Source organism: Pan paniscus, chromosome X, assembly GCF_029289425.2.
Source record: "Pan paniscus chromosome X, NHGRI_mPanPan1-v2.0_pri, whole genome shotgun sequence".
Lineage (NCBI taxonomy): Eukaryota > Metazoa > Chordata > Mammalia > Primates > Hominidae > Pan > Pan paniscus.
This window is the reverse complement of record NC_073272.2, coordinates 17,939,753-17,955,781: the sequence shown is the minus strand read 5'-3', so window position 1 is coordinate 17,955,781 and position 16,029 is coordinate 17,939,753. Positions and strand designations below refer to the sequence as shown.

The 16,029-nt window shown below is 41.0% G+C and overlaps 1 protein-coding gene and 1 long non-coding RNA gene across 11 annotated transcripts in view; one reads left to right on the top strand and one right to left on the bottom strand.

Moving 5' to 3' along the window:
* Positions 1–15,485, top strand: part of LOC103785862 (uncharacterized) — a 37,609-nt gene extending 22,124 nt beyond the window's left edge. For 6 of the 9 annotated variants that reach the window (XR_008622770.3, XR_001337651.4, XR_611557.6 and 3 more), the window contains 4 exons: positions 2,942–2,984; positions 4,778–4,884; positions 7,955–8,034; positions 9,168–9,431. This is a non-coding gene — a long non-coding RNA (uncharacterized LOC103785862). Of the gene's footprint in view, positions 1–2,941; positions 2,985–4,777; positions 4,885–7,954; positions 8,035–9,167; positions 9,432–9,528; positions 9,615–9,748; positions 9,767–15,039 lie in introns of those variants that run through there. The other 3 variants (XR_611563.5, XR_611561.6, XR_008622769.2) reach the window with 3 other exon arrangements.
* Positions 1–16,029, bottom strand: part of GRPR (gastrin releasing peptide receptor) — a 44,135-nt gene that overhangs the window by 5,025 nt on the left and 23,081 nt on the right. The window contains exons 2-3 of one of the 2 annotated variants that reach the window (XM_063601899.1): positions 11,975–12,326; positions 9,996–10,375 (exon numbers count right to left, since the gene is read on the bottom strand). In XM_063601899.1, coding sequence (XP_063457969.1) covers positions 9,996–10,375; positions 11,975–12,326 — 732 coding nt within the window. Of the gene's footprint in view, positions 1–8,913; positions 10,376–11,974; positions 12,327–16,029 lie in introns of those variants that run through there. The other variant, XM_003805356.7, reaches the window with a different exon arrangement.

Here is a 16,029-nt window from a genome sequence, read left to right as displayed (position 1 = left end):
GTCTCCAGGGCATGTCAGAGAACTTTGCGGTAGCCCCTCTCATCACAGAGCCCCCCTGCTGTGTGCAGCCCAGGGACTTGGTGCCCTGTGTCCCAGCTGCTCCAGCCATGGCTAAAAGGGGGCAAGGTACAGCTCAGGCCCTGGCTTCAGAGGGTGCAAGCCCCAAGGCTTGGTAGCTTCTACATGATGTTGAGCCTGCGGGTACACAGAAGTCAAGAATTGAAGTTTGAGAACCTCTGCCTCGATTTCGGAGGATGTATGGAAACCCCTGGATGTCCAGGCAGAAGTTTGCTGCAGGGGCAGGGCCCTCATGGAGAACCTCTGCTGTTGAAAAGGGAGGAGTATTCCCTCATCCCCCTCACAGGGCATGCAACAGGGATGTGGCTCCCTTCTTCAGTGCCCTGCTACTCAAACCCCTAGGAGGAGCATGCAGACAGGCAGGTCGTGGGGAGTGTTTTGGGGCTCTAACCCCATGGCGGTGTCTAGGGTTGTTTACAGCGCCTGAAATCCCAGTGGGCATGTGTTACAGTGTGCTCTTTCAGTTGTGTGTTAATCAGCTCAATTAGACCCTCTGCCTTATGAAAAGGACAGAGGGCTTTCTGAATCCTGGGTTCTCGCAGTGCTATACCAGAAAAATCAGATCACATGTGGGCTTGCAGAATGAGTGCAAGGTTTTATTGAGTGGTGGAAATAGCTCTTAGTAGATGGATGGGGAGCCAGAAGGGGGATGGAGTGGGAAGATGGTCTTCCCCTGGAGTCAGGCCACCCAGTGGCCAGATCCTCCTCTGACTGCCCTGGTCGAATTCCCCTTGGTGTCCACATTGTTCCACCATTGATGGCCTGCCAGCATCTGCTGGTGTCCGTTGGTGTGTTCTCCTGCTGGTGTGTTCCTCTCAATGTCCAGCCACTTTGTGTCCCTCAAGTTTATATGAGCACGGGATGGGGGCATGGTGGGCCAGAAAAATGCAACATTTGGATGCAAAAACAGGAGTGCCTGTCCTCACTTAGGTCTGTGAGCACATGCCTGAGGGTGGAGCCCTTACCAGGGACCATGGCCTTCTCTACCCAGCACTTCTCTGCCCCCTTCCCATATTAGTAGGGCAGTGCAGAAGGGAAATGTGGGGTTGGATCCCCCACACAGAGTCCCCACTGGGGTACTGCCTAGTGGAGCTGCGAGAAGAGGGCCATAGTCCTCCAGACCCCAGAATGGTAGATCCACCGACAGCTTGCACTACTGTGCACCTGGAAAAGCCAGAGCCCCTCAACACCAGCCTGTGAAAGCAGCCAGGAGGGGGCTGTACCCTGCAAAGCCACAGGGACAGAGCTGCCCAAGGCTGTGGGAGCCCACCTCTTGGATCAGTGTGACCTGGATGTAAGACATGAAGTCAAAGGAGATCATTTTGGAACTTTAAGGTGTAATGACTGCCCTGTTGGATTTCAGACTTGCCTGGAGCCTGTAGCCCCTTTGTTTTGGCACACTCAAGAGCTCCCTTGGCAAGGCTGTCAGTGTGCCTCTCAAAGAGTTTTGTGACTGCATCTAATAGACATCTCTGGTATTACCTCTTCTCACCTGGAGTACAGGGAGCTTGGACAGCCCTAATTTGCATCCACTGTAGCTGTGTCATTTCTTTGTCATCAGCTTATTTTGTTCACAACTTTGCGACTGTGGTATTTCTCATGCTGCCTAACGTTTGCTGTTGAGTATTTTAAATATTCCTAGAGACTTGATCACTGGCATAGTCATTAGGCAGACTTCAAATAAGTGGAATTGGTGACATAGAGAGAAAGAATTTGCTTCCTGACAACTGATCCTGCAGGAATGGATAAATGAACTAAATGCCAACTCTCCTCACTGTCTCTGGAACGCTAACCTTAGAATCAATTACTCTTTCTTCACAATAAGCAGGAGCCAAGATGGAAAGAAAAGTAGGCTTCAGGTAGTCAGTAGGCTAAACATCTGGAACTTTCAGCTAGACTTCTTCACTTTGATTTATAATTTGTGTGAGCTTTCCTGCTCTCTGATGCCTACGATTATCCCAGGAAACAGACACTCCCAAACTTTAATGTTCAAGTCCTAAAGAGAGCAATTTAGAATAACTGTCAATATTATAAAAGCGTATGCTCTTTGTTTCTGCAGTTCTACATTTAAGAATTTTTCCTACAGCAACACTTGCTCATGCATGAAATTGTGTATGTTATTCATTGCAATATGGTTGATAATAGCCAGATATTGGAAGCAATCTGAAAGTTCATCACTGGGGGATGGGTAAATAAATTAGGGGCTACTATGCTGGTGTAAGAAAGAATGAGGAAGTGCTTTATACAATAGTCCCCCCTTATCTGTGGAGGATATGTCCCAAGACCCCCAGTGGATGCCTGAAACCACAAATAGTACTGAGCCCTATAGATACTATCTTTGTTTCCTAAACGTACATATTTATTATAATGTTTAATTTATAAATTAGGCAAGGTAGCAAAATAACAACAAAAACTAACAAGAAAATCCAACAATTATAACAACATACTGTAATAAAAGTTATGTGAATGTGGTCTCTTTCTCCTAAAATATCTTATTGTACTGTACTTGGCTTTTTTCGGACTGCAGTTGTCTGTGGGTAGCTGACATGGCAGAAAGTGAAACTGTGGATAAGGGGGGACTACTGTTTACCGATATGGAAAGATCTCTAAGATATGGTATTTAGTGAAGTAAACAAGGGGCAAACAATGTATATGCTACCATTTCTGTAAAATGGTGGTGGGCTTCAGGAAAACACAGATTTGTATTTATTCGCATATGTGTAAAAAATGTCCAGTAGTGTACACAAGTAAGAAACTAATAACATAACAATGGTCACTCCTTTGAAGGGTTTGGTAATGGGTGCAAAAACTGTACAGAGGGGACAATGGTAGCTGAGTAAGTTTTCACTGGATTCCTTTCTAGGCTTTTGGTTTTGGACCATGAGAATGGCTTACATATTCAAAAGGTAAGTACCTATTTAAAAAATTTAATTAAACACCACACCCCCAGCCTAAACACTGACATTGTTCCAAGTCAATAGAGGGTTGGGGAATCTGCATTTTGCAATGAGCAGCCTGGCTGATTCTGATGTAGATGGTCCAAGGAACCAAGGAACTGTGGGGCACAGAGCCACAGACTACGTTCATGCAACAACTATTTTTTATTGAACGTTGGATACATGTATCTGTCCATTTCACAAATTATGTTTTATTATATTAAAGAATAAACCTCATTTCTTCTGCAACTTGAACATCCAGCTTACTATACACGGGATCTGACTTAATGTCATACAGACCACTTACAATGTGATAGAAGCATTGGAAGCATTTGTTGAAAAATAACAATTTCACTCAAAGCACACTTTATAGATAGAGTTTTACATGGTCACAGAGTTAAGTTTGAACATTTAAAGGGATCTGAGTCATTCATATTAATATTGTGAATTTCTTATAAATAATTCATTTGTTCAAGGAGTCCAGGCAAAGCCAAGCCGTGACATTATTTACACTAAGTACCACACCTGGAACTTGTTCTGAGTTATTTAACACAGAGTACATTTTTCAATGCAATAAATATTTACAGTTAATAGTAGCAAGTACAATTATAATTTATGAAATATGAGTCTAATATTTAAAACAAAACATAAAATGACATTAAAGAAGTTTGTGCCATTTATTTTTACAACTCACCGAATTGACTGTTTTACGAATTTTATTACCCAAAACTCTAGTGACTTGAATGCAAGAAAGGTCATGTTTGACTCAGTAAAGCCCAGACTGCAGAAAAAAAAAAACTTTTAGAAGATAATGAGTTTTACTTTCTTAATGTTATACACGTATTATTAATGTCATTAGCTAAAATGGAAGCAAAGTTATGAAAATCTGGATTCACAACAGGCTCAAATTATATAATGTACCTTCAACATTGAAGTTCTGAGTTATGCCAACATTTTTCAGCTTGTCTGGGAGTTAATGAGGCCTTGAATGTACGAGGTTTTACTGTCCATTAAAATTATTCTTTTAAAATGTCATAAAATTATGTGAGTCCTTTCATGTCATTATATGACTCTGTGAGTGAATTTTAAATTGGGGGAAAAAAGGCAAATAATCTTATCTTCTAGAAATGTGAGCTCAGAGAGGGCCGAGAGACAGTGGTGTCTGTGTTTAGAACAGGGCACCTAGGGCTGGGCACTCAGATACCTAAGTCCATATGTGAGTTTCTTATCTGTCCCCTTAGTCCAGGAGATGCTTTTCTGTTAGAGGCTATTTATGTAGCCTGGGTCCCCAGACTCTAGGAAACCAACCATTGTCGTATCTTACTCTATTTTGGGGAAAGTGGGGGCGTAGGTGGTTCTACCTCTACCTGACACTTTTTCTCCAACTAATTCTGATTCAAAGAAAGATGGCTAGATTCGCTGTTCTCATTTGGGTTTTCTCTCTAACTTGGTCCTTAGCAAGTTTTTTTCTCTCCTCAGACACAGAACTAGGTGGGAAATTCTTCCCAGGGCTTCCATTTGCAAGTGAATTGTGTCTCTGAGTAGGGGAGAAGGAGGGTGCGAACAACTGACCTAAGGGACTTTCTTACTCACCCGCTTTGTGCTGCATTTCAGCCTCTGCCCTCAACAATTCCTTAAACTAGGTGCCTCAATGCTCTTTGCATACATTCTTTGACTCTATCATTAGTTCAGGTCTCTGGACAAAACCTAGAATAGGGAGTGGAGTTTTCTTCTAAGTACTGTGAACTTAATTTTTCACACAGGTGGGATTTGGGAAGCAATGCTAAGCAGTGGAATGGACATCGACATAGAGAGATCAGCTCCACACTTATACTCTGCCACTCAACTTCCCCATGTGACTTGAGGATCAGTAAGTAATCTCCTTGCCACGGCTTCATGTGCCCAGCACTGGACTTGGCACATTGTCAGTGTTTGGTGAAGTTGAGCCCCTTCCTTTCCAGCACTTCCAGAGCCACAGCACTCCATTCAGGTTTTGGTCAAATGTGGTGTATTTCTTGGCCAGTGTCTTTGCTCCCAAGGATCCCACCCTTCTTTGTCTTAGCCTTCCATTTCATTGTGGCATTGAATGTTGTGCCCACCAATATGTCTCTCCTGGGGCAGCCCACAATGACCCTGTCCACTCCCTTGTGCCAAGTTAAACAGATTCACTTTGGGGACAAGAGAATATCCTGTAAAGTGGAGAAGTGATGATCAGCACTGCTCTTCAGTATAACTGAATAGCCCATGGGAATGAAGTACAGTTAGTTCACCTCGAAACAATATGAAATCAGATTAAGCTGAACCAGATGAAATTGCCTTTTTGTAGTTCGAAAATGGCCCAATCTTAACAGTTTCATGTTTCAGCCTCATAGTTCCATGGGCCTTTTAATGTAATGGTAGATGGTCACATTTCCATAGTAAAGGATGTAAAGCAGCTCTCTGGCCAGCAGGGAAGGCTTGGATGAAATGAGGTAATGAGTATAAAAGTACTTTATAGACCATGAACACTAGGTAAATGCAATGTTTTTAAAAAAATTAGTCATGGACATGATTCCACAGTAATATTCTAACCCAGGGATTCTTAAATTTAACATATGTGCAACATTGAAGCTTTTTAAAAATTTAGATACATTCTACTGAATGAATTTCTAATATGAAGTCTCATAAGAGAAAAGTCTGTTCTCAGTGTGTTATTTGTTGATTGCTCTGAATATATTCAGCTGGACTTAATGCTTGGCCGCCTGCAATATAACAAAGGGTGTTTCTGAAGGCCAAAGTTACAGTAAGAGATTGTGAGATAGTGAAATTGTCGTGTGTATTTGGGAAGTGTGTGTCTGGGTGTGGGCTAGGAGAAATGAAATGACCATCCAGATACGGAATAAAGTAGAGCTTGGTAAGCCTTGGTTTCATCAAACAGTGTGCACAAAGCCTAGGCCCATGAAAGCCTAGGCCCAAGAAAGATTCTTTAATCCCTTTGTTTTCAGCTGTTAATCCATTTCATAAGAATACAGCCAAAAATTAGACAAGTGTACAAAAGGTGCTCCATTCCCCCAGAAACCCAGGGATAATTCTAAGCTACTCTCTAACAATAGCTACCTCCTGTTGTGGATGTGAAGAGCACAAATGGCAAGAAAGTTTGCACCCTTCCCATCTCACCACGATACAAGTGGATGGCTCTTCATTCAGCTCCCATACAGTCAGCTTCCCAGGGCGATGGTTTCTAGCTGGCTTCCAGGAACAGTGACTTAGCCACCTTTTAGTCCACAGATGATGCCATTCAATGTGTACTCCCCAAACAAAGTTAATCTCTATTACCAGAAGCTACTTGATGCATGAAGACACTTTGAAACAAATAACCAACTGCTGCTTTTGACATGAATGAAGACTTTACAATGCAAGGATGCTCATGTGCTATTGTCAAGTTCATTTATTTCTATTCAGTGTTCATTTTCATAACAAGATGAGCTTGGTTCATCTGCAGCAGCCCCTAAACAGTTTATTTACCTAGGGGTTCTCCATCCTCCCGGATGGAACCAAATTGTTTGTGGACAAAGAGGGAAATCCAGAGCTTGTTAATGAGGCGGAAGGCAGGTTCAGTGTGAGAGTGAAGGCAGTCAAAAAAACAGGGTTTAGCCATCCACATTTATGGAGAATCATCAAATCAACAACAGGGAGGGGCCCTGTTTTCACTAAGCAGGGAGGATCTTCTTGCTAAAGAATATCACTCCCAATAGCAGCTGCACCTTCCCTGCCAGCAGCAGCCGTTGGTGGGAAGATTGCTTTGTTTATTGCTTAATCTATCACTGTTGAGCTGCCTGCCTCAGGGAGGCTCAATTTAAGATAGATTGAAAGGTAGTGTCTGTCAATTGAATAAACACAGATGGTTTTCCACAGCAAAAATTGATTTTTTTTTCTTGCCAAAGACATAAGTGCTAAACGTGATTATCTTTGGAAGCCAGGCGTGAAATGTCTCAGCTCCAGCCCCTGCCACACTCTGCTTTGGCAGAGAAGTGATACACGTGGGGACTTGGGTCTCTCTCACGTAATTTTAGGTTCTTGAGGTGGAATAAAATAATAAAATTTTGATTTCCCTAGAGAAGGGCCCAACTATGCCCTTCCTGGTAAGAAGGTCTAAGTCAATCCATTAGTTGATTCACAGAATAGTTTTACCAGTCCTTGGTCACTGGCTGGCAAAGGCCTCCTTCAATCCTTTCATTTAAGAGTCTCGAAGAAGTAGTAAGATTTGGCCAGGCACAGTGGCTCATGCCTGTAATCCCAGCACTTTGGGAGGCCAAGGTGGGTGGATCACCTGCGGTTGGGAGTTCGAGACCAGCATGACCAACGTGGAGAAACCCCGTCTCTACTAAAAAAATACAAAATTAGCTGGGCATGGTGGCGCATGCCTGTAATCCCAGCTACTTGGGAGGCTGAGGCAGGAGAATCCCGTGAACCCAGAAGGCAGAGGTTGCGGTGAGCCCAGATAGTGCCATTGCACTCCAGTCTGGGCAACAAGAGCGAAACTCCATCTCAAAAAAAAAAAAAAAAAAGTAATAAGATTCGCCTAAGGACACACAGCTACACCTAGACCTCTATCTCCTCACTCTTTGTCCAGAAGCTAGGAAGAAGACCACACACAATCTATGCCATGATGTTAACTGAAGGAGACATGAAGATGAGCTCTACTCCCAAAATGTCTCTGGAAGCAGGTAGATCAGAGATGCCTGAACAAGTTATGCTAGGTATTCAAAAGGCTATACATGTTAGCAACTAACTAAGCATAGAGTCATTTATATTCAAGGGTTTTGAAGAAAGCCAAGGGCAAAATTGTGGAACACTAGTTCAAAATAACAGATTCATGGAGGTTGAAGAAGGGTGAATAGGAAGAGTATCCTTTGTATAATGAGAAGACTCAGCAATATGTTTTCTTATGTCTCTTACAGCTCTAACTCCAAAACATAGCAAGCTCGCGGAACATCATTCATGCAAAGTATTCCAAGGAGCCCCTTGAAGCAACAGAATGGTCTGTCTCCTTTCATACCACTAACGTGAACACAAATATAGAATAGCGGTTGATTTCCAAAGAGTTGTTTTTGCAAGGGTAGCAGAAGTGAGGCTACTGTGACCAAATGGGCTACAGAAAGGCTGCAAAGACAGAACTAGAGACGATGAAGAGACTCAGAATTTTAGCGATAGACAAGACCTTAGCACTGTCTTCTCAGTCTAGAGATGAAAACAAGAGTCTAGACAAGTGAAATTGATAGCCAGAGTGATATAGCTAGAGGCAGAGTTGGACTGTCAAGCTAGAAATCTTGGTTCTTTAAGCTATACTATCTGTCTTGCTTTTCAAACTGTTCAATGTAATTATGGACTACCAGGAAAGCAGGTTTGTACAGTACAGACGAGCACGTAGCAAGCAGAATTGAAGTTTCATTCTGTCTTGGTCCCAACTCCTAAAGCTCCATAGACAGTGGGCACTTCTTCATATCAAGAGACAAAAATCTTTTCATATGTGCCATGTGAAAATGAGAGCCAACTGTTTGTATCTCATCTGGGCAGAGAAAACCTAAATTAAAATTGTCTTAGAATTTTAATGTGTAAGGGCACATTTGTAAAATTTGAATTTATTTGAAAGTGGGTTAATATGTTTGCAACCTGTCAAAATTGCCCTCTTTGAGTGAAAAAAAACTCGATTCAGGGTTTCTAAAGTAAGGGAATCAAATCTTTTTAGAGCCAACTAAACTCACTTAGAAAAAGAAAAATATTTCAGCCAAGTCTTTTTCTGCACATGGCTCTTTCATAAATACTCTTCTTAAGTAGAAACAAGTCTGTAGCTGTTTTTCAATCAGTTCTTAAAGTTAAGACCCCTGTGACTTTCTTATACATATTCAGACAAAAAATACGTGTTACTGAAATTTTATTCACTTCCTCCCACAAACGTTAGGAGAAGCATACATTAAATATAAACATGTTCCTATTTCTACTCAGATACAATCCCTTCTTTCTTATAGTGAAACTACTGATTCAGTGTAGCAGTCAAAGACAAATCTAAGTAAATACATTTGACTCAAAACCTATGTATCAAGAATAAATACTGTACTTTATGCATTTATAGATATTTGATTAATTAATAGCATGATTTTTTTTTCCTAAAAGGATTTCTCTTCTATGGTGGAATGGCACCCTGGATGATTAAAACCGTAGCAGCAAACAAAACCTCCATCAAGTAAGAATTCAGAGTGTGAGATATCACGCACAGCCACGCGTGGATCTTTATATACGTGTCAATGTGTTTGATTGTATTTTTGCTTTAAAAGTATGTATTGAGCATTTCTTCTAGGTCCTCAGTAACATCTTTTTTTAAAAAAAATAAATGCTTAGGGAATTGTTTTATATTAAACTCGCTTCCATTGTTATCAACTTGGAGAGTGTCCCTCATAAATGGAGCTCTTTCACAGGATTGACTTTTCATATTAGGAGTGTAAATAAAAGTTGTTCCTTGGTTTGTGTATTACAGATATTCCTGAAAACAAAGTCAAGTTATATTTCTAAAGTACTAGCGTCTGCTTAAAGAAATGACAAGGTGAAGTCTTTCACAAAGTAAGCATTCAATGTATGATTTCTCTGCTATGTAAATCTGGTTGTTCATACAGTTTCTATGACATAATTGGCCACGACCATTTAACAGGGCTTGATGCTTAAAAAATAATTTTCTACTTGTTCCCTTTTCTGAAAAGGGAAGGTTTGCTTTACATCAGAAGAAACGTTCACAAGTTGAAATGAAAAACTTAAGACTTGATGGCTTCTTTCAAAATATAATGGTGATCCATCATTTGGGCCTCCCCACCCCCACCTACACCACTCAGGAGCATTCTGAAGGGTCTTTGGAGGGCACAGACACAACAATGGATGCAAGGGTTCCTGTCTAGCCATAAAGCAAAACCGTCCCTCAGGGGGCAAAATCAAGGGTCAATCTAGACATACCGCTCGTGACAGATGTTTCCATTGATGAGGCTAAAGGTGGCCACGGAGGGGTTGGTACTCTTGAGGGAGGTCATGCAGGTTGTACTCCTTCCAGTGCTGTGAGACCGGATGATCAGGCCAGGCTGGCAACAGAGGAGCTGAGTGTTGAACTGTTTCCTGAAACTCTTGCTCAGCAGGTAGAGGGCAAAGGGGTTCACGCAGGAGTTGGTGAAGGCCAGGAGGCGGGCACAGATGCTGGTGACAAAGTGGAGCATGGAGGTGTCCACCTCAGAGTAGTGGTAGGAGCGGTACAGGTAGATGACGTGATTGGGGAGCCAGCAGAAGGCGAACAGGCCCACAAACACCAGCACTGTCTTGGCAAGTCGCTTCCGGGATTCAATCTAAGGAGAGAGTCACATGGAGAGAGACAGAGGAACCAAGGGACAGTGTCAGAAGAATGCAGAGAGACAAAGATTCAGGCAGAGAAAGAGAAAGGGAAAAACAATTAGGGCAATAGAGGAGTTCACAAAGCCACCGAAAAAGAGTTCAATAGGAGAGGGCAAGAGAGAATCCAGTAAAATGAGAGAAAGGCAACAGAAACAGACAGAAAAGGAAAAACAAAGAGTCAGAAACACAGAAATGGATGAGCCAGGAAGCAGAAACCCACGAGGAAGAATAGAGTTAGAACATACCACTGAGAACAGATCTTTAAACAAAGTTGATTACATGTTTGAATGGACTGCAACATGAACTTCTAATAAGTGCCCCCTTTTTCCTCAGGAGAGCATTGGTGCAGTTTATCAGCCATACTACTTCATGTCTTTCTTTTCTCCACAGTTAATAATTTCTTATTCCCTCTGATGCTCAAAAAGAGCAGCCAGCTTTGTTCTTCTTCACTGGCTAAACCAAGATAACTCTATTATTATGATTTTAAAATCTTGAGTTATCTCTGGACTATAGTCTATAGAAAGAGACTGTGGCAAAGAGGGATGGGCATCTCCTTTTGCTCCCAACTCCATCCACTACCTCAAGGGGAAACATGTTTCTCCATAAAGAGTTTGGGGTACAATGGATGTTGGCTAATGAGAGGTTTTTCAAGTAGGAAGGTAGTTTTATTAGAAACTGCCACTCTTCCCCCACAACTGAGACAAATACATAAATAATGAACATTAAAGGGTAAGGTCTCCAAGTGAGTCAGCTATTCACTGAAATGGAGTGGGGAGTGTTTCTGCTTTTCCATCATAGATGCTACATGATCTACACCTGGGCTAGAAGGCAAGCACTGACAAAGAGGAGGAAGCCGGAGCCCTTGCTTTCTACCATTTGTTTGTAACTCAAGGATGAAATTATGGAGTGTTATGGGGGATAAGGAAGAGAGTCTAATCATATGGAGGGCATCTTGCATGCTGGGCACTGTAGGCCTTACATATACTCTCTCTTGTAATCTTCTTCCAATAGTTTTACAATGCAGGGATTATAAGCCTATCTGATAGGTAAGAAAACTGAGGCTCAGAGAGGCTGAATACATCATGCGGCTTGGACTTGAGCCCAAATCAGTGTGAGCCTATCCTAATCAAACTACTCTTTTTCTTCAACTGCCCTCACTTTCCAGCCTCCTCTGCTTTGTCTCCATGTGGTAATCCTCTTTCTAGGCAAACAATGTGACTGGAGTTTAAAGAAGTCACATCCCCATGAGCTTCAAAGCTTCATTTATTTATTTTAAAAATACAACTCTTTTTCAGATTATTTCTCCAAAAGAAACCCACACTTGAAATATTTCAGGTTCACAACACCTCCCTAGCTTAGGTCTTTAACAGGAGAATAAGACTATAAAGAACACCTTGGGTTTCCATGGCTAGGCATTTCCATTTAGCCTCTGGCCACACATCACCCACCTCATCTAATTGCAGATTCAAGTGTCATGGCTTGTCAGTGGGGTCCAAAAGAAATGCAAGGGATTATATCCCCAAGGAGGAAATGAATCAATCCTGAGCACCTACCTGCTTCTTGACATGTATATTCCCTTCCACGGGAAGATTGTAAGCACTCTGGATCAGATTTTTAGCAATGAAGTAGTAGTAAACAGAGATGATCGACAGTGGGATGACGTAGAAGACCAGAAAGGAAGCCATAGAATGGATTTTGGGGTGAAGCTCATTAGAGTGTGGGTATGGGGCACAGCTAATGAAGGTCTGGTTGGTGCTTTCCTCATGGAAGGGATGGAGGTCAGAAAACACGGCCTCTGGAATGGCCAGCAGCATGGAGATGATCCAGATAAAGGCGGCTTTGAGGCAGATCTTCATTAGGGCATGAGAGGCCTGGATATCCATTGGCCGGACAATGGCTTTGTATCTAGGGCAGGAAAGAAGGATCCCCATCAGTTGCATAATATTATTCTGAATACCAGGGCCAGGACTAAGTTGAGGCAAGCGAGACACCTGGCGTACAATATTTAAGGAGGTGCTCACTTTCGGGTCCTGAGGGTGCCGACTGTGAGCTCTGTGACCCTGAGAGTGAGTGCCTCCTTAAATTTTGTACTCCAAATAGCCACTTGCCTCATTCTAATCTAGCCCTGAAGGATGCCTTCTCTTCTCTCCACAAGTACCATTCCGCTTATATTCTCTTTTTGTCTTAATTTAAAGCCAATTAAAAATAAATAAATAAAAATTGTATATATTTACTGTATACAACATGGTGTTTTAAAATATGTATACACTGTGGAATGACTAGATTGAGCTAGTTAACATATACTTTACCTCACATACTTATCTTTTTAAAATGAGAACACTTAAAATCGACTCAGCAATTTTCGAGTGTGCAATACATTGTTATTAACTATAGTCACCATGTTGTACAATTCACACTCTCTCTTGATTTTAAGAATACCTCTTAGAAAAGCTGAATTTCCCTTTGTTTTTCTTCTTAAATCATAGAAATTAATAACAAGGCATGTTGCTAGTTAAAGGACACAGAGACAAGGAGGTTGGCTTTTTTTTTTTTTTTTTTTTTTTTTTGGCAAAACCTTCATTTTGCGTATTCAGATCCACTTCAGGGAACCTTAAGTCGTTGAGTATTTTAAATATGCCTCTTTTCTTTTTCAAAGTATGCATAATAAATGGTCCCTTGAAAAAGTAATACCCAGGAGAATCCCTGTAATTTTCACATTGATTTTTCCCTTGCCTTCCTGATCTCAGCCTTATCTTCTCTTGAAGTATTTAGGTTCTTCCTGGTTTGTGAGCTATTTGTGCCCATGTCTTGGGTTGAGTATTCTGGGAAGCAGACACTGAGATGAAGTAAGAAATACAAATTTTATTGAGGAACAATACCTGTGAAAGGAAAAAGGGGAGGAAGTAGGATAGAAAGAGGGATCTTCTCAGGTCTACACCAGCGAGGATGACTAAACATCTTGGTTTGCCTGGAAATTTTCCAGTTTTAGCATGGTAAATCCTACATCCTGGGAAATCTCTCAGTCCAAGCAAACTGGGATAGCTGGTCATTCTACGCTAGCCCAACAGGAAGCTTAGGAACAAAGATTACCCAATGGGGAAGTCCTGCTTTGGGTGGAAATTGCCAGGCCCATGTATAATCACCTTGCTTAGTCATTGCATGGGGTCACCCCAGGAAGAATGTGATCTCAGTTACCACCTGGCTCAGTCACTGGGCAGGAACCACCCAAAAGAACATGACCACAGCTTGAAAGCTGAAGTGGACCCTGAAAGAGCTGGTAGTTGGAGGCTTCAGCTAACCACACCCCCTGCAACTGGGCAAGTCTCTTCTTCAAGGGAGGTCTGAGCAGCACATCTCCATGTCTGCACACTCTCCATACGGTCTCTAGCTCTCTAGCACAGTGAGTGACAAGACAAGGGCACCATTATCTTGCGTACACCTGTCTGAGAACCCACCAGAGGATGAGCCTTTGGTGGGCAAAGAGTATGTCTTTTTCCATGTTGGAATCTGCCAGCACTGTGATTTGCACACACTCCACAATAGTTTGTTCAATTGAACATGAGCTACTATAATGTGGAAGTTGATATGAGTTGAGACCAACTACATGTGAGGGTGTTTATTGCTGAAAATGCTGTGTTTAAACTGGACTCTACTTATGATACTCTTTTATATCATGGACTTCAGGGAAGGGGAATACTTATTTCCACTTGTTTTCATGTTGATTAGACCTCCATTGGTTTACCACTCTTGGCTGCACCCTGACTCCTCACTCACTTTCCTCCTCCTACCAGGGAAGGGGGAATGAATTATTCAGTGGCAAGTTTGGGAAAAAGAACCTGGCTTGTGCATTGGGCTCAGGGAGGACTATGGTTGTTTAACTGGCCCTGTCTAGAGGAATGGCAAGTGTAATATAGAAGATAAGAGAGTGTCTGCAAGTTCATTATTGCTATAGACCTGAGTTACATTCCCCAAACAGCTTTATCAGACATAGATGCAACTATTTTTATCATAGTCTCTCTGATTTCTTTATCTGGCTTTTTGTTCTCAAATTAGGTAGGGAAGAGAGGGCTATTATTTATTAAACATCCCCAAACCCCAAAATTCCAGAACAATACTACAGTCCTGCTTCAATGTACCTGTATTTGCTTTATTTTTAAACAAATACAAATAAAAATAAAAATTTAAAATAAAGTTCTATTTTCTTTTGGATCTTCTTTATTCATTAGCCATTTTAAACATTTTCCTAGCTTAGAATGTAGGCAAGAAATTGGTATCTTTAATTAAAGGCATGAGAACATCTTCAGCCAAAGATGCATATGGCTAAAGATATCGCTAATAAATTTGTTAGAGATAAAATGATAACTAAGACTTCTATCTGCATTTTCTGGCAGATAGCAGTCATAATTACACTAACTCTCTGAGTAAAGGTGATTCACTCAGTCAGAAACCAGAGTAAATGGCTTACTTCCTTCTCTTTTAGGAATCTTGTCTTCCTAGGTGCAAAATACCATGGGAACTATGCTCTTTCTTTTAAATTCACAACTTTTAAAATATAAAATATAGTATAAAGCATTTATAGTTTTACTAGAAAATTAATTTGAATCTAAATCTAATTAAGCCTCTAGATTTATGTGCCAGTCTTCAGGAAATATGGTGATAGAAGAACCTGCTAAATGATGCTATAAGGATACAATCAGCCAAATTCTGAATTGGAAAATCCTACACGAATAATTACCCCATTTTTTTTCAACAAATGTATGGCATAGAAAATGAGAGAATGGTTATAGACTGACTGAAAGACATATCAACCAAATGCAACGTGTAGGCTCCTTTTGGATTTTGAGTCAAACCAAACAACAATAAAAAGATATTTGTGAAATAAATATTGAAGAAAATCAAATATAAATGTACTATTGGTGATATCAAGGAATTATTTTTAATGTATTGAGTGTGATAAGGGTATTGCGGCTATGTGTTTCTTAAAAGACCTTGTTTATAAAAGACACATGCTAAAGTATTTACCAGTGAAATAATATAACATCTAGTATTTGCTTTAAAGTATTGACATATTCATATATCACTTGTGCAATTAAAAATAAGTTAAAATGCATTGCAAACAATTTTCTGTTGTGGTATGTTCAGAACATAGCAAATAAATGAAAGAAATCCCATTTACTAAGCTCTTGCCTTTTTCCAAGCAGAGAATAGAATCTATATTATCTCATTTATATTCCAGACAACTCCAATAGGTAGACATTATTATCTCCACTCTGCAGATGGGAAATTGAAGCTCAGTTTAAGAGGTGGTAGAGTCAACATTCAATTTAGAACCAATGTTTTTTAGAACACCACAGTTCTTTCAGAAGAGAGCTTTGGGTAAATTCTTCCTAGAGGGAGAGAAATAGACCAGATGTTTCTCAAATGTATGTAGAACATACAAAATGTTTCCTGCAAGTCTAATGGTTCTGTATAGCATGGAGCATATCAGTCTATTTCCTCTTCTGGCCTAGATTGCTCTGCCCAGAGCTCCCAATGCAGGGAGACACCACAGGGTAGTTCCTGTTTAGGAGCGATGGCTGGTTGGATTGGAGTAGATACCCGATCTAAA